This window comes from Lontra canadensis, unplaced genomic scaffold, assembly GCF_010015895.1.
Source record: "Lontra canadensis isolate GAN:19392208 unplaced genomic scaffold, GSC_riverotter_1.0 scaffold122, whole genome shotgun sequence".
NCBI lineage: Eukaryota > Metazoa > Chordata > Mammalia > Carnivora > Mustelidae > Lontra > Lontra canadensis.
The window spans coordinates 2,404,234-2,422,589 of NW_022631116.1; the positions used below are offsets into that span (position 1 = coordinate 2,404,234).

Here is an 18,356-nt window from a genome sequence, read left to right on the forward strand (position 1 = left end):
TTGTATGTTATAGGATATTTCTGAAATGAAACCCAAGAGACTGGTAATGTTGGTTGTTGTAAGAACTGAGTTGACTGAAGCATGTAAGTGAGAGGAAGACTTTTGACCATGTGCCTTTTTGTATTTTTTAGACAAAGAAGTCCCCAGATTTTAATTGAACTTTCATTTTTTTTTCTTTCCTATTTTTTCACTTCTTATTTTTTTGATCCATCTGGAATTTCTTTCTAGGGTAGGAAAAGAGGTAGACATATCTGGGGAATATATGTGTGTATGTTTTCTCTTCCAGATAGTTAGCCAGTTGTGTGAGCACTGTTTAGTCAGCCTTTGGCCCACTGATTAGATTTGCAACTTTTGTCGTTTACTAAATATGTTTGCAACCGTTTATAATTTATTATGTTCTTGATCTCATATCCTTTAAATTGCTGTTTTATAATTTTATTATTTATTTACTTACTTTTAAAAAAGTTATTTCAGTAAGAGAGAGAGTATGGAGGGTGCATTTGGGGAGTGGGGGAGTGGGCAGAGGAAGAGGGAGAGAGAACTTCAAGGCGAGTTCCTGCTGAATGTGGAGCCTGTCCTCGGGCTTTATCTCACAATGACCTGAGGTGGAACCAAGAGTTGGTTGCTTAACTGACTGATTATGCCACCCAGGTGTCCCAGATTTATAATTTTAAAGCTGATAGGTCCCTTCTTCATTACTCTGTTTTTTTTCCCTAAACTTTGATAATTCTCGTCCATGTATTCTCCCAGATGAACTTTCAGATTATTTTGTGACGCTCAATAAGACATCTTGCTGAGATTTTTATGGGGAATACTGCATATTGACTAGAAATACCAAAAATTTATAGGTTAATTTTGGAGGATTGTCTTTATGTACTTCCTCTTCTTTTGTTCAGATAGACTTTTTTATGTTCTTCAGTAGGTTTTCAAACTTTTCAAATAAGTTCTATCCATTTCTTCTTCTTCTTTTTGAAGATTTTATTTATTTATTTAAGAGAGAGAGAGAGAGAGAGAAAGAGAGAGAGAGCGCGCGCGCGCGCATAAGCAGGGGGATAAGTAGAGGGAGAGGGAAAAACAGGCCCTCCATTGAGCAGGGAGCCTAATGTGGGGTCAGTCCCAGGACCCTGGGATCATGACCTGAGGTGAAGGCAGACGCTTAACCAGCTGAGCCACCCACACGCCCCTCTTACTTCTTTTGTTCAAAAAATATGGTAGGGAATCAAACAGTTTATATTCTAGTGGGGAAGGACAGAATATAATGAAATAAAACAAACAAATCCATTTCAGGTTGAGATTAATTTATAAAGGAGAAAAAAAAGGCTTATGTGGTTGAGAATAACTGATGGGAACTCACTTTATAAGTGGTTGGGAAAGGCCTTTCGGAGTAGATGACATTGTAACTGAAATGCTAAGTTTGATAAAAAAAGGAGTCAGCCACTTGAACGAGCCAGGAAGAGCATTCCAGGCAGAGAGTAAAGAAGGACAAAGTCCTGAGGCAAGTCGGGTCCTGGCGCAGGATGAAGGGACTGGAAGGAAGCTCATGTTGCTGGGACCTACTGAGCAATCTGGAGAGGAAGCAAGCCAGATCAGGTGGGGCCTTGTGGGCTGGAGTGAGAAGTTGGGATTTTATTTGAAGTGTGTGGTGGCCCCCTGGAGAGTCTTAAGCAGAAGAGTGACATGTTCTGATTTATCTTTTAAAGAGATCATACAGCTTTTTGAGTGGAGAGAAGTATTAACATGGGAGGTCCAGTTAGGGTTTTTTTTTTTTGTAGTAAGTAGTGAGGGTGAGGGTAGTGGTGGTGGAGCAGTGTGGGGGGCTTGGGGTGGGTCTATGGAAAGAAGAACAGGACTTGCTGTTGGAATGGGTGTTACTGAGAGCTAAGTGCTGTTAGGTGCTGGGGAGGCCATGTGAGCAAAACAGAGTTGGTCCCTGCCCTCACATGCATCTGGTGGCTTTGTTTTTTGTATAGAATTTCAATAAATTTTAAGTCAGTTGCTTTTTTTCTACCGTATTGTGGTGTATGCCTTAGAAATAGTCTGTTCAGTAGCGTTGTTTGATTTTGCTTCTTAACCTGTAGCAGTCTCTGTTAGTGGGTCAAGGGGGAGACAGCACCATAGGATCTTTAAGATATCTGTTTCTGAGTTAAAAACAAACCAACCAACCAACCTTGGGGAAGTTACTCAGGCTCTCAAAAGCCGTAATTAGGGATACTAATGGAACTAGTTTTAGGTGAGCTCCTTGCAGGCCAAGCTCTTAACATACTGCCTAGTACATAACAAAGACTCAGTAAATGGTAACTTTAAAAATTCTTTGTAGTTATCATCCTATTAATTCTGCAGTATATTCATTTCTTTCCTTTTTTTTTTTTTAAAGATTTTATTTATTTATTTGACAGAGACACAGTGAGAGAGGGAACACAAGCAGGGGGAATGGGAGAGGGAGAAGCAGGCTTCCAGTTGAGCAGGGAGCCCAATGCGGGGCTCGATCCCAGGATCCTGGAATCATGACCTGAGCCGAAGGCAGATGCTTAACGACTGAGCCACGCAGGCGCCCCAGTATATTCATTTCTTATAGTTGCTGGAATGAATGTTGCTCAGAGAATCGGTTCAGTATAGTGCAGCTGTACCACACAGTTCTCAGTTGTGTTGTTGTCTACTACTGCTGTCTTGGGAAATTTTTTCTTTTCTCACTTTATGTAGGGTGAGAGCAGCACCCCCCCCCTCCGCAAGTTCAGGAGTTATTTGTTGAATGCCTGTATTAGAGTAATCAAATAATTATGCCCTTACTAATGTTTCTTTTAATATCATACTTGATTGGGGTCAGATCGTTGAACCCTAAGGGCCTTTTTTTCTTTAGCTCTCATTTATCTATCTTCTAAGTGAGGTGTTCAAAAGAACCTACAAGTAAAATAAATACTTTGTTAATGGCCTTCTCGCAGAGTAGCTCCTTTGTTTGTTTGTTTGTTTGAGGGACAAATGCCTCAGTTTATTTTACAGGAGAAATTTTAGTCGTGGATTCAACACCTCTCCAACCTCATACAAATTACAGAATCCACTTGATTTCTAGGGTTTCTGCTCAAGACTGGCCTCTGAGATGGGCTCAGGAGGTCTGCTTTCTTTTTCAAAAAGATTTTATTTAATTGAGAGAGAGAGCGGAAGAGAAAGGGAATGAGTGTGGGGAGGTTGGGGGGCAAAGGGAGAGGGAAAAGTAGGCTCCCCGATTGAGCCAGGAGCCCAACATGAGGCTCCATCCCAGGACCCCGGGATCATGACCTGAGCTGAAGGCAGATGTTTAACTGACAGAGCCACCCAGGCCCCCCAGGAGGCCCACTTTCTTTAAGTCATGGCCAGTCTGGAGAGCCTTAGGTAGCTGGGCTATCCCAGGGGGTGGCCCTTAGCCTCTCCTTGCTTAAAATACTTTTGGGTTTGGACTAGAGCTGGGCTGCTTTATGAGAATTAGTGTGACCTGATTTGTCTCAGGTTAATAACTAATATTTTGTCACCTGCGATATCACAGAAGCCATTCTCCTATCCCATACTTTTGTATCAAAAGGTTTTATTCTTTGATCATTTAAAAGAAAATTGAATTGTGTATTTTGTAGGGTCCTTTTTTTTGCTTTGGTAAAACATGGGCTTCTCCTCTGTTGTGACCCTTGGTGGATTCATTCTTGCTTATCTGGAGAGGCATTTGCAGTCCCGCCACAGTGAAGTATATTTTTAGCTATTTTTTCCAAGATAGCTTAGGCCACCTTGAAAACCTGTCCAAGTACATTTTGGTTATGCAAAGATTGTAGGCCAAAAGCCAGGAGTTCCTGGTGAGAGGGAATTGGACTTTTATTTTTGGGGTGGGGAGGGATTATATTTGAAATTTTGTTGTGCGAGAGAAGTTTCCTGTTGAGTAAATTGATGTCTGTCTTTTTTACTTTTATAGGGGAAGATTAAAAAAGGAATTTAAGTAGACCAGTTTCATTTTACTATGTTTTATTGCCTGCTTACAAAACAAACGAGACTAGTTTGGGGTTTATTCATAAAATTCAGATGAAATGTGGGGTACCTGGGTGGCTTAGTCAGTTAAGCATATGACTTGATTTTGGCTCAGGTCATGATCTCTGGGTCGTGGAATTGAGCCCCCCCTGTGTCAGACCCTGAGCTGAACAGGGAGCCTGTTTAAGATTCACTGTCCCCCTCCCCTCCCCCTTTAAAAAAATTCCGATGGAATGTGCTCTTCTCACTTATAATGTATCAGTTTTAGTATATTCTCATCCTATAATATTGTTATATAGTTAATGTTATGAGGGGATTGTGCATAAAACTTTGACTAGGTTTCGTAAACATTCATGAATGAGGAATGTAACTAACCCCAAGGTAATGAGTTTTGGTCCTAAGGACCGAACTTAAAATTTGAAACTGCCACTTAAGGTCTCCTTTTCCCCTTCAGCCTTAACGTTAAATTGAATTCTTGTAAAAGAGGTATCTTGGTGAGCCCTGACTGGAGTGAGGGCAGAAGGCAGGACTTGTTTGGGGGGACCGAAGAGGTAGCTTGTAAAGGTCCCCATTCTCATTGAATGGGAGTATTTCTCCTCCGTGGGTTTTATACATTTGGCTCCTGCGTAAGATATTTAAGGAAAGAGTCTGGTTAAAAAAAAACAAGGGATGCCTGGATGGCTCAGTCGGTTAAGTGGCTGCCTTTGGCTCAGGTCATGATCCGAGGGTCGTGGGATCAAGTCCCTCATCAGGCTCTTTGCTCAGCGGGGAGCCTGCTTCTCTCTCTGCCTCTCAATCCCTCTGTCTGCCACTTTGCCTGCTTGTACGCTCTCTTTCTCTCTCTCTCTCTGACAAATAAATAAAATCTTAAAAAAAAAACAAAACCCCAAAACAACTGTTGCTCTCAACTATTGCTTTGTGTCTTATGGGTAAGTTTTGAGGAGGGAAGAAGTAGTGGTCTCCAGGCTGCCCCTCTTGTGGCCAGGAGTAGGGCCTGCTTTGACCCATGTGTGCCAGAGGGGCTAATCTCTGATTTTGCTGATGTTTTCTTGCCAGCTGTGTTGGGCTGATAGTACCTGACTCTGTTTTATTTTTGAGAAAGTCAAGTTAAACTTCACTAAAATCACATCACAAAACTGGGATATCATGAAGGATTCCTGACAAAAGGGAAACATGGACAAATTGTACTTGAGTGACACTGAATCAGGTGTTGAACTCAGGATTCACTGTTGCTGAAAACCAGAAGAACACAGACACAAACAATACCAGTATGACGTGGGTGTGTCATCATGTAGACCACCGTTGGAAAAAAATTTGGATGACCTTGAGCTAAGATCCTTCCTTTTGCCTCTCCGTTCCATTTATAGCTTTATTTACTTAAGATGTCTGTGTTGGGAGGAGAGCTCAGAGATAGATCATGTAAGCATTTCTTTTTTTTCTTTTCCTTAAGATTTTATTTTTAAGTAATCTCCACATCCAGTGTGGGGGCTCAAACTTAGAATCCTGAGATCAGATGGGTCACAAGCTCTACTGACTGAGCCAGCCAGGCACTCCAGATCCTGGAGACATTTCTTAGGGGTGCAGAGCATAATTACATGGAAAACATTTATGAAATATTTCTGAACACTCACACTGTGAAATACTCTATAGCAATAGAAAGAATGAAGAAGCTCTTTGTAGCCTCATGACAATGATTGCTATATTGAAAAAGATACATTCAGTGATTAAAGCAGGCTGTAGAACAGTATGTATCTACCGTGCTGCCATTTATGTAGGGAGGGAAGTGTGTGTGTGTGTGTAGGATATGTCTAAAGGATACTTTAGAAACTAGTACCTGCGGTTGCCTTCTGGAAGGACAACGGGGGGACCAGGGTGAGAAGATTTTCCTTTTTGCCTTCTGTGGGTACTGTTACAAACTCTAAAATCATACACACAATAATACCTATTTCCAAAAACAAAACAAATGCCAACCCCACGAAGAACCTCATGTGTTGGCTCTTTCCCTCCCCCTGGAGCACATGTAGGGGCACAGGAGGGGAGTGTTGTGTAGTTTGAGTGTGCGGCCGGTTGCACTGCTGCAGTAAAGACGTTTTGTACAGTGAGTGTGTGTCTCCTTGGTGTATGTACCAAAATTGCTGGGTTGTAAAAGGATGGCATTTCAGATCAGCGTGGAAAGACAAATGTGTTCAGTAAGGGTTTTGTTGGGATAATTGGCTGTCAATTAGTGAAGAAAATACAACTAGATCCCTACCTTACCATTTTTTGGAAAAAAAAAAATTAGGTGATTATGGACCAGGTATATGTGTGTGTACACACACACACACACACACATGTACATACATACATACACACACCTTAAAGGAGTACAGAGGGGAAGGTAGAGAATATTTTTTTACTTTGGAGTAGAAAAGGTCTTCAGAAATGTGAAAGAAATCGTGAACTCTGGATGAAAATATTTGTAACATAAAGATAGAAAGGGGATTCGTATTCAGAATATTCAGAGGGAGATATTTTGGTTTCAAGACATGTACCAGCAAAACCACAGGCTGATTTCCGTCTGCCTCTTGTCTGGCCTCTACCCCTCCCACCCTGTTGTTCTCCTCAGGCCTCCTTGCTTTGCCTTAGGGCTGCTGTGGTTCCTCTCCAAGGATTGCGCTTGTCTCTTGTTCTCATCTTTCAAGCTTTGGCTCAAAAGGCATCTTAGAATATAATTTGTTATCCAAACTGGGACAGTTTTGAGAAGGAAATGGAGCATAATTAATAACTGCACTGGGACAATAGCTGTAAATTGGGTCTGTTTCAGGAAATCAGGGCAAAGGGTCAGCCTAGCTGAGATTGGCTTTCTGTGATCACCCCATCAGGAATGTCTCCCTTATCCACTTCTCTTCCATCCTGTTTTATGACCCTTCAGGTCATCATGTTATGTCTTGATTATTGTCTGTGTCACTTCACAATAAGAGGGCATGTCGCAGTTGCCATTCTGTGCCAGTGTTTAGAACCAGGTTGGTATGTAATAGTGTACTCCTCAATAGATGCTTGTTGAGTACGTGACATTTCTGCCTTTGGTCTTAAAATCTTGTGAAGATATGATAGACATATTGAAAAATTAGATAGAAATGTTACATACAAATCATACTTTTATAAAACAAAATGTTCTCATGTTTGTGGACGTTTTGTGGCATACTCTATATAAAATTTGTGGCATACTCTATATAAAATTTCCCATTACCTAAACATTTAAAAAACAATTTCTAGGGGCGCCTGGGTGGCTCAGTCAGATAAGCACTTGCCTTTGGCTTGGGTCTTGATCTCAGGTCCTGGGATTGAGTTCCCTGTTGAGCTCTCTGCTCAGCAGGAGTCTGCTTCTCCCTCTCTCACTCCTTTGGTGCTCTACCTCTCTCTCCCAAATAAATAAAATCTTAAAAAAAAAAAAAAGAACAATTTTCTGAGCTGATGTATTGGATGTTTAGGATAGTTCCTTGAGGAACATCTCAGGCATTCATCTTTAGGTATCTCTGTATTGAATAATCAAATGAATTCTTAGAAGTGGAATTGCTATGGTAGAGGATATGTGTATTTTCAGGGCTCATAGTGTGTATTGCTATCTTTCTTTAGAGAGTGATTAGTACCCATTTTACATATACATTAGTAGTCTGTGAAAGAGTGCTTTTTTCCTCCACAAACTCACCATTACTAGGTATTATTTTTGTTTTGCCAATTTGGGAAAAATTATTTATTTATTTATTTATTGTGATTATTGATGAAATTGGTGTCATTATTTTTATTCCCTTTGCTAATCCCATATTTCTGTCATGTCTTATATTTCTGTTATGCTCATTTTTTCCTTATTGATTTGTAAGAAATAAATACATTTGTTACGTCAAAATTTTGCTATTTTACCTTTTTCTAGTTTTTCTTTTTTTCTTAAATGAATATTCTTTTTTTTTTTTCTTTTCTTTAATTAAGCTCTGCGTCCAGTGTGGGGCTTGAACTCATGACCCTGAGATCAAGATTCACATGCTATGTCGACTAGCCACCCAGGCACCCCTAATTTTTCTAGTTTGTAGTTTGCTGTTTTGAGGTATCTTTGCTGTTCAGAAACAATATATATTATATAATGGTATATATATAATATATATATAATTTGTTTGATAAGATTAAGATATGAGTCCTATTGTTTCTGTTTTTGGGGTTGTGCTTAGGATGTCCTCTCCTTAGTTTATATATGTATTTCCTTTATTTTCCTTTTAAAGATTTTATTTATTTATTTATTCATCAGAGAGATAGGGAACAAGCAGGGGGAGTGGCCGGCAGAGGAAGAAGCAGGCTCCCCACTGAACAAGGAGCTGGAAGCATGCTCAGTTTCAGGACCCTGGGATCATGACCTCAGTGGAAGGCAGATCCTTAACCGACTGAGTCACCCAGGTGCCCCTATATGTGTATTTCTTTTAGGCCTTTTGAAAGTACTGTAAATGTTAGAAGCAGACTCCCCATTGAGCAGAGAGCCCAACACAGGGCTTGATCCCAGGACCCTGGGATCGTGACCTGAGCCGAAGGCAGACGCTTGGTGACTGAGTCACCCAGGAGTCCCCCACTACAGTCAATTTTAGAACCTTTTTGTCACCTCAAAAAGAAGCTCCAATACAGTGGAATATTATTCAGCCCTAAAAGGGTAGGTAATTTGATATATGCTACCACATGGATAAGCCTTGGAGATACTGTGCAAAGTGCAGTTATCCAATCAGAGAACATACCATTTGATTCCACTGCTGTGAGGTCCTTATAGTAGTCTGGTTCATGGAGACAGAAACTAGAATGGTGGTTAGCAGGGACTGAGGGGAGAGGGACTGGGAGTTAGTGTTCAGTGGATACAGAATTTTAGTTGGGGGCGATAAACAAGTTCTGAAGATGGATGGTGGTGGTAGTTATACAACAACGTGAACGTATGTGGTGATACACAATTATACACTTAAAAATGGCTCAAATGATACATTTTATGTATATTCTACTGAAGTAGTTGCTGTTCCTCCATTCCCCTGCTGTTGTTCGTAAGTAGCCATTAATCTACTTTCTGTCATGTAGATTTGCATCTCCTGTACTTTCGGATGAAAGGAATCACACCAAGCGTGGACTTTTATGATTGGCTTCTTGTAGTTTTGTGTAATGTTTTCAAGGGTTTGTCCAAGTTACAGTGTGTATCAGTACTTCATTCTTTTTTGGTGGGATAATGTTCTCTTGTATGGATATACCTGATTTTATTTATCTATTTATTACTTGATGGACATGACGTTTGGGTTTTTTTCCAAGTTTGTGTAGTTATTTTAGGATTTAACTTGAGCTCTGATGATTCTAAGAAGTAAAAACCTCCATCTCTATTAGGTGAAGGAGGACTCACTGTAAGACTGTGTATGTAGTTTCACAGGTATCCAAGGTCAAGGAAAGGAGTTCAGCAGCTTCTCATGGGACTGACCCTGGAGCAAAGACTCAGGAGCCAAGGCAGTTGCTTCTGTGTCTCCTGGGCCAGCAAGGTCTCTTGGCTCCCTTTGTCTCTGCATGTCTGCTCTAGTCTGTGTCTAGACTGGCATTCTCTGCTCCCTCTGCAACCTCACTGTGACTCCTACTCTTGCTAACTTTGCAACTCTGTTCCCTGTAGCTGTGGTTCTCAATTCCACATTCCTGGTGAGGGACCTAAGTGGTACATCCCTTTTACACTAGGGGACTTCACTTGATAGAAACGTTGTGTCAAAGCTTCACCTTAACTAGGGGCAGATTTTCCAGAAGGAGTGTGTGCATGGACCTGGTGTGACTTGCCTTTCTGAGTCACTAATGCTAGTCAATCTGAAGATGACTTAGTTCTCTAGGCCAGTGGTCATCAAACTTCTTGGTCTCAAGAATCCTTTATACTCTTGGGGCTCCTGGGTGACTCAGTTGTTAAGTGTCTCCATTCGGCTCAGGTCACGATCCCAGGGTCCTGGGATCGAGCCCCACATCGGGCTCCCTGCTCGGCAGGAGGCCTGCTTCTCCCTCTCCCACTCCCCCAGCTTGTGTTCCCTCTCTTGTTATCTCTCTCTCTGTCAAATAAATAAATAAAATCTTAAAAAAAGAAAGAATCCTTTATACTCTTAAAATTATTTAGGACTCCAAAGAGTGTTTGCTTATGTGGGTTCTATATGTTGATATTTACCATATTAGATATTACATGGACATTTTAAAGATATTATTAATTCATGTTAAAAGTAATATAAATGTACCATATGCTACTAAAACATCTTTTATGTTAAGTAGCTGTTGTCTGGAATAAAACAAAACTTGAGAAGAGCGGCATTGTTTTACATTTTTATAAACCTCTTTGATACCTGGCTTAAAAAAAGATAGCTTTATTCTCAAATCTGTTCCTGCATTCAGTCTTACAGTATATTGTTTGATTGAAGTTTGTGAAGAAATGATCATCTCGTACAGATATGTATTTGGAAAAGAGAGGGATTTTTTTTTTAAAGATTTTATTTATTTATTTGATAGACAGAGATCACAAGTAGGCAGAGAGGCAGGCAGAGAGAGAGAGAGGTGGAAGCAGGCTCTCCGCTGAGCAGAGAGCCCGATGCGGGGCTAGGACCCTGGGATCATGACCTGAGCCGAAGGCAGAGGCTTTAACCCACTGAGCCACCCAGGCGCCCCAAAGAGAGGGATATTTTAATAGCCTTTTTATTTATTTATTTTTTTTAAAAGATTTTACCCATTTATTCAACAGAGAGAGAGAGATCACAAGTAGATAGAGAGGCAGGCAAAGAGAGAGAGAGAGAGAGAGAGAGAGAAAGCAGGATCCCTGCCGAGCAGAGAGCCTGATGCGGGACTCGATCCCAGGACCCTGAGATCATGACCTGAGCTGAAGGCAGCGGCTTAACCCACTGAGCCACCCAGGCGCCCTTAATAGCCTTTTTAGATAATTGTAGATACTCTTTGATACCACACCCTAACTGGACAAGTGGCAGTTTTTTTTTTTCTTTTTTAAAGATTTTATTTATTTATTTGACAGAGAGACAGATCACAAGTAGGCAGAGAGGCAGGCAAAGAGAGGGAAGCAGGCTCCCTGCTGAGCAGAGAGCCGGATGCAGGACTCAATCCCAGGACTCTGGGATCATGACCTGAGCTGAAGGCAGAGGCTTTAACCCATTGAGCCACCCAGGCGTCCCAAGTGGCAGTTTTTTTAATGTTAATTGTTGTGTAGGATCTGAAACCGTATCAATGAACTTTTCATATTCCATCCCATTAAACATTTATTGGGTTGTATTGTACTTTATTTGTAGTAAAATGTATTGAACTTTAAGTAAATATTATATTCATGAATAATTTTATAACATTCTGTATTGGTCATTTGGAAAATACTGATTCATTGAATTATACAGATATTTCAAATGTTGACATATTTCATAATGTAATATCAAAAACTCACAATTGTTAGTATCATCACCACTCTTGCCAGAAAAGTCTTTAAATGTGGGGAAGCTGTCAAGCTCATGGAAGCAGATAAAAGTTTTTCCAAAATTCTAATTTTCATGAATACTGGCAGTTGTTTTCCTTGAAGTGATAAGCTCACTTTGTTCTTCCTTGAACACTTTCTTATCCTGAATGTCTTTTTAGGCTATTATTTTGGGGGCAGAATTATTTAATGAAGATAATATTTCCTCTGCGTAAATGCTTGCCTTATAGATACTCTGGAATCTTTTTTTTTTCCTAAATTTTTATTTTAATGTTGGCTTTATGCCCAGTGTGGGGCTTGAACTCATGACCCTAAACTCAGGAGTCACACACTTTATCAGCTGAGCCAGCCAGGCACCCCATCTTGAATTTTTTTTTTTTTTTTAAAGAATTTGTTTATTAAAAAAAAAAAAGTTTATTTATTTATTTGACAGAGAGAGCAGAAGTAGGCAGAGAGGGGGGAAGCAGGCTCCCTGCTGAGCGGAGAGCCTGATGCGGGCTTGATCCCAGGACCCCGAGATCATGACCTGAGCCGAAGGCAGAGGCTTAACCCACTGAGCCACCCAGGCACCCCTGAATCTTTTTAACAGTTGACTTTTTATAACCCCAAAACTTAAAACCGTAGATTTTTGTTTCTGTAATAGATCACATTTGATTCTCAGACATTTATCCACAAAAAGGACATTTGTTGAGCATTTGCTATGTGCCAGGTACCATGCTGAGATTGTCTATACACCTTTTTACACTCTATAGCTACTGATATTGTTGTTTGTGATATATTAAAGAATGTTTTATAAGTCTACCAGGAAAGACCCATTAATGTTTTTCAAACTCTAATAACTTATATTAAGTAAATACATGAGAGAAAGCTTTTACTGCTAATTGTGGTTTTATTTATGTAGCTATAGTTATAATTTATTAGAAGTACACCTGGTGCTTTAGTTCTTATCAATTCTATTTTTTCCCATCCTGTTTAGGTGGTTTCCTAGAAACATGATTGTTTGTTGGACTTGATCTCACAGCCTGGTGAGGACTTCTTTACTGATAATGTCAAGTTCAGGTTATCCTCCCAACCAAGGAGCATTCAGCACAGAACAAAGTCGTTATCCTCCCCACTCTGTTCAGTACACCTTTCCCAGCACGCGTCACCAGCAGGTAAGGAGCAAACACTATGCAGTTGCGTAAGTTGTGTTTGTGTGTGTTATACTTTTTCTGTTTAATACATTTGTTGGTCAGAAACCAAATAGAATTGGTACATCTATGTATTTTAAATGTCAAGAACTGTTCTCAAAGATTGGGAGCCAAAGGGTGGGGATTAATTATCTTTTGTCTTAGTATGGTTTTATTCCAGATTTCAGGGGGTGAACGTGTCTGTTTTTGTTTGTAGTAGTTGTTGATAGAAAAATACCAGTTGTCTCGGGTTTCCAGGTTAAGACCTACGTTTATTACTCCAAGTTCTGGTTGAGAATTAAGCTGGCCAGATAACTTGGTGTCTCTTGAGTGATGGCCAGGATAGGGCCTATACCTTCTTGAGAGGTTGATGGCAGGTAGATGGAAGAGTTTGTATGCTGATTTACCTTGTGAAAAATAAAATAGGTGAAATTATTAGCTCAGAGTGGGCTAGGGACAAGAGTGTGAGAGGTTTGAAGAAAAAAGGGAAGGGAAAGATAAAATGGTCATCTTAGAAAAAGAAAGCTAATTTACCAATAAAATATTGTTCAGAGACTCCTATGAGTGTGGTCATGATTATGGAGTGAGAATGGGCATTGCTATCTTGTTCCTATTTTGGGAAAAATTCACTTTTCAATGTTAAGTATGTTAGTTTGTGTATTTTTGTAGCTGCCCTTTTCTGCTTAAAGAAGTTGCTTTCTATTACTGGATTGAGAATTTTTATCATGATCGGGTGTTGGATTTTGGTTGCGTTGTCCTCTCTCCACCCATGTTCTGTCTGAATACTAATTTCCTAGATCATTGTTCTTCCTTGTTTTTGCCTTTTTAAAATTGACTGTTTTAGTTTATGTATAATAAAATTTTATTATATGTGTACATTTTGACAGTTCATACACCATAAAACCAGCACCAAAATGAAGATGTAGAGTATTTCTGTCACCCCATCCCTTGTACTCCATCTAGGTCAGTCCTCCTACTCTACTTTGCACAAACCTCAGCTCTCAGGAAACCAACTGCTCTGCTTTTTGTCATACCAGATTATTCTTGTTTTGAGGGTTTTGTGTGGTTTTTTTTTTTAAGATTTTATTTATTTATTTAACAGACAGAGATCACAAGTAGGCAGAGAGGCAGGCAGAGAGAGAGAGGAAGGGAAGCAGCCTCTCCGCTGAGCAGAGAGCCCGATGTGGGGCTCAATCCCAGGACCCTGGGATCATGACCTGAGCCGAAGGCAGACACTTTAACCCACTAAGCCACCCCGGCATCCCCTTTGTTTTGAGTTTTATATGAACTTTTTGGCTTCTTTTGCTTCCCCTGTCTTTGAGATTTATTCATGTTCTGGTGCATCTTAGTAATTACTTTATTTTTATTGCTGGATATGGACATACCACAACTTATCTAGTTCCCTATTCCAGTTTTCAGCTATTATAAATAAAATTATTTAATTAACATGGATCTTTGTTTTATCTGATTATATGAAGAAGTATTGCCTTATTTTCTTAATTGTATTATTGAAGAGCATGCGTTTTTAATTTTTATGAAGTTTGCTTTATTAATTTTTGTCTTTTATGTTTCTTGCTTTTTGTGCATATTTAAGAAGTTTTTGCTAAACACCAGCTCCCTAAGACTTTCTCCTGTGTTTTCTTGTCTAAGTTTTATAATTCTGGGTCTTACATTTACATCTATCACCTATTTTGAATTAAATTTTGTTTTTTGATGTAAGGGGATAATTGAGGTTATTGTTTTGCATACAGCTTTCCAATAGTTCTAGAAACCATTTGTTAAAAATATTTTTCTTCTTCCTTTTTTTAAAAGATTTTATTTATTTATTTGACAGAGAGAGAGAGAGACACGTCAAGACAGGGAACACAAGCAGGGGAAGTAGGAGAGGGAGAATCAGGCTTCCTGCTGAGCAGGGAACCCAATGCGGGGCTCGATCCCAGAACCTTGGGATCATGACCCTAGCCGAAGGCAGATGCTTATCAACTGAGCCACCCAGGCGCCCCTAAAAAGATTCTTCTTTCCTCACTGAATTCCTTCTTGCAGATTTTTACTGAAAATCAGTTGACCATATATGTGCAAGTCTGTTTCTTTATACAGTTTCCTCTATACTGTTGATGTATTTTGTGTATCTTTACCTTATCGATGTGATTTTCCATGTAAACAAACATGTAGTCCTTTAATAAAGCACTTGACACTGTCTTGATTATTATAGCTTTAGAATAAATTGAAATTGAGTGGTGTGATTCTTTTCTGAATTGCTGTTTTGAATATTCAAGTTCTTAACATTTCTCTCTATACTTTAAAATCAGCTTGTCAGTTTCTACAAAAATTTTTTTTTTAAAGATCTGTTTATTTTGGGGGGGGAGGGGCAGAGGGAGACAGAGAGAGTCAGAAGCAGACTCTGCTCCTGACCCTGATATCACAACTTGAGCCCAAACCAGGAGTCGATGCTTAACTTACTGCATCACCTAGGTGCCCCTTGCTGGGATTCTGATTGGCTTTGTATTGAGTCTAGAGATAAATTTGGGAGAGAATTGACAACATAACAACCTTAATTTTTCTGGTCCAGGAACGTGGTATAAGTGCGTTTATTTTGGTCTTCATTAATTTTTCTCAATAATGTTTTGTAGTTTTTAGTGTGTAGGTCGTATACATCTTTTGTTGGATTTGTTCCGAAATGTTTCATATTTTTTTAAAAGATTTTATTTGAGAGCAAGAGGGGGGAGGAGCAAAGGAAGAGGGAGTAAGAGAAGCAGACTTCCTCCTGAGCAGGGACCCTGATGTTGGGCTTGATCCCAGGGCCCCAAGATCATGACCTGAGCCGAAGGCAGATGCTTAACTGACTGAGCCACACAGGTGTACTAATATTTCATATTTTTGATGCAAAAATGTATTATAAATGTATTGGTTTTGGAATTTTAATTTTCAGTTCATTGCTACTATGTCTATTCATCTTGTGTCCTGCAACCTTACTTGTTACTTTAGTTGCTTTTTTATAGGTTTCCTAAGATTTTTTTTTATTTAAATTTTTAATTTGTTTGACAGAGAGAAAGAGACCACAAGTAGGCAGAGAGGCAGGCAGAGAGAGGGGGAAGCAGGCTCCCCACCGAGCAGAGAGCCGGATGCGGGGCTTGATCCTAGGACCCCGGGATCATGACCTGAGCCCAAGGCAGAGGCTTAACCCACTGAGCCACCCAGGTGCCCTGAGGGTTTTTTTTTTTTTTTAAGATTTTACTTATTTGACAGAGATCACAAGTAGGCAGAGAGGCAGGCAGAGGGGGGGATCGGGAAGCAGGCTCTCTGCCTAGCAGAGAGCCTGATGTGGGTGGGGCTCAATCCCAGGACCTTGGGGTCATGACCTGAGCAGAGGCAGTTAAGTCAGAGGCTTAAGTTAAGGCAGAGGCTTAACCCATTGAGCCACCCAGGTGCCCCTCCATAAGATTTTCTGTGTAGATGATCCTGTAAGATGATCCTGAGAATAAAGAGTTTTGCTTGTACCTTTCCAAACTGGATGTCTTTTCTCTTTTCTTCTTTATTGTACTGTCTTTCATTGCTTGTAAAAGTGTTGAAGAGGTGAGTGACATTCTTGACTTATTTCTCATCTTAAGAGGAAGGCATTCAGTCTTTGACCATTAAGAATGTTGTTAGCAGCCAATGACTACACTTGTCAGGGGAAGCATTGAGTAATGTCTAGAATTGTCAAATCAATATGTTGTACACCCGAAACTAATATAACATTGTATGCTGATTATGCTTCAGTAAAAAAAAAGAACGTTGTTAGCTTGGGAAGTGTTTCTTCCTCCTATATTTTCTTAAAGAGTTTGTGTGGGATTAGTATTTTTTCTTCCTTAGAAGTTTGATAAAATTTTTCAGTGAAGTCACCAGGGCCTAGAATTTTCTTTGTGTGAAGAATTTAAATTATGAATTCAGTTTCTTTAATAGCTATAATTCAGATTATTTTTTTTTCTTGAGTCAGTTTGGGGAAGTTTTGTTCAATAAATTATGTAAGTTGTCATACTATTCCCTTTATCTTATAAGTGTCTTTGAGATCTGTTGTGATATCATTCCTAAGGTTGATAGTGTTTTTCACTTCCTTTTTTTCTTTATTCGTCTAGCCTAGGGGTTCATCAATTTAATTGATTCTATTCTGAGAATAACTTTAGTTTCATCCATTTTCACCATTTCTTTTCTATTTTATTGATTTCTGCTCTTTATTATTTGTTCTTCTCTAAGTGCCCACATATATAACATTTCTGGAATCTTTTACTGCTTTGTGTATATTCAAGTTTCCTTTTTTTTTAATTTTTAATTTTTAATTTATTTACTTTTTAAAAAAAATATTTTATTTATTTATTTGACAGACAGAGATCACAAGTAGGCAGAGAGGCAGGCAGAGAGAGAGGAGGAAGCAGGCTCCCCGCTGAGCAGAGAGCCCAGTGCGGGACTTGATCCCAGGACGCTGAGATCATGACCTGAGCCGAAGGCAGCGGCTTAACCCATTGAGCCACCCAGGAGCCCTATTCAAGTTTCCTTTTGATACTACTTTTGATACTATTCAGGCAAAAATGCCTGAAAAACATCATTTCTCTTAGTGCAGGTCTTTTGGCAGTGTACTGTCACGTTTTATTTATCTGAAATAGTTTATCTCAGCTTGATTTTTTTCTTTTCTTTTTTTTTTTTTTTTTTAAGATTATTTATTTATTTATTTGACAGTGAAAAATCACAAGTAGGCAGAGAGGCAGGCAAAGAGAGAGAGGGAAGCAGTCTCCCTGCTGAGCAGAGAGCCGGATGCAGGACTCAGTCCCAGGACCCTGGGATCATGACCTGAGCCGAAGGCAGAGGCTTAACCCACTGAGCCACCCAGGTGCCCCAGCTTGACTTTTTTCTTAAAGATTTTATTTATCTATTTGAGAGGGAATGAGAGAGAGAGAGCATGAGAGGGGGAAGGGCCAGAGGAAGAAGCAGACTCACCGCTGAGCAGGGACCCGATAACTCCGGGATCACCACCTGAGCCAGGGGCTTTACCAACTGAGCCATCCAGGTGCCCTTTCAGCTTGATTTTTTTTTTTTTTAAGATTTTATTTATTTATTTATTTGAGAGAGAGAGAGAGAGAGCACATAGCAGGGGGAGGGGTAAAGGGAGAAGACGACTCGCTGCTGAGCAAGAGACACGATGGTGGGGGGTTGATCCCAGGACCGAGGGATCATGACCTGAGCCGAAGGCAGGTGCTTAACCAGTAGCCACCCAGGGGTCCCTCAGTTTTTTTTTTTTTTTTTTTAATAATTTTTAAAAATTTTTAATAAACATATAATGTATTATTAGCCCCAGGGGTACAGGTTTGTGAATCACCAGGTTTACACACCCTCAGCTTGATTTTTATTTTATTTATTTATTTATTTATTTATTTATTTATTTTTCAGCTTGATCCCCCCCCCCACCTTTTTTTTTTGAGAGAGAGAGAGAGAGAGACACGTGTGCTTGAGCAGCGGGGGTTGGGGCAGATGAAGAGGGAGAGAGAGAGAATCTTTTTTTTTTTTTTTGGCAAACAGAGATCACAAGTAGGCAGAGAGAGAGAGAGAGGGAAGCAGGCTCCCTGCTGAGCAGAGAGCCCCATGCGGGGCTCAATCCCAGGACCTTGCGATCATGACCTGAGCTGAAGGCAGAGGCTTTAACCCACTGAGCCACCCAGGTGCCCCTTCTGCTTGATTTTTAAAGAATATTTTTA

The 18,356-nt window shown here is 39.9% G+C and overlaps 1 protein-coding gene across 18 annotated transcripts in view; it reads left to right on the plus strand.

Annotated features, from left to right (window-relative positions):
* The window catches only part of NCOR1 (nuclear receptor corepressor 1), a 152,705-nt gene that overhangs the window by 8,948 nt on the left and 125,401 nt on the right, over positions 1 to 18,356 (plus strand). For 14 of the 18 annotated variants that reach the window (XM_032841349.1, XM_032841355.1, XM_032841365.1 and 11 more), the window contains exon 2: positions 12,438 to 12,615. In XM_032841349.1, coding sequence (XP_032697240.1) covers positions 12,508 to 12,615 — 108 coding nt within the window. In that variant the 5' untranslated portion in view covers positions 12,438 to 12,507. Of the gene's footprint in view, positions 1 to 12,437; positions 12,616 to 18,356 lie in introns of those variants that run through there. The other 4 variants (XM_032841350.1, XM_032841363.1, XM_032841366.1 and 1 more) reach the window with 1 other exon arrangement.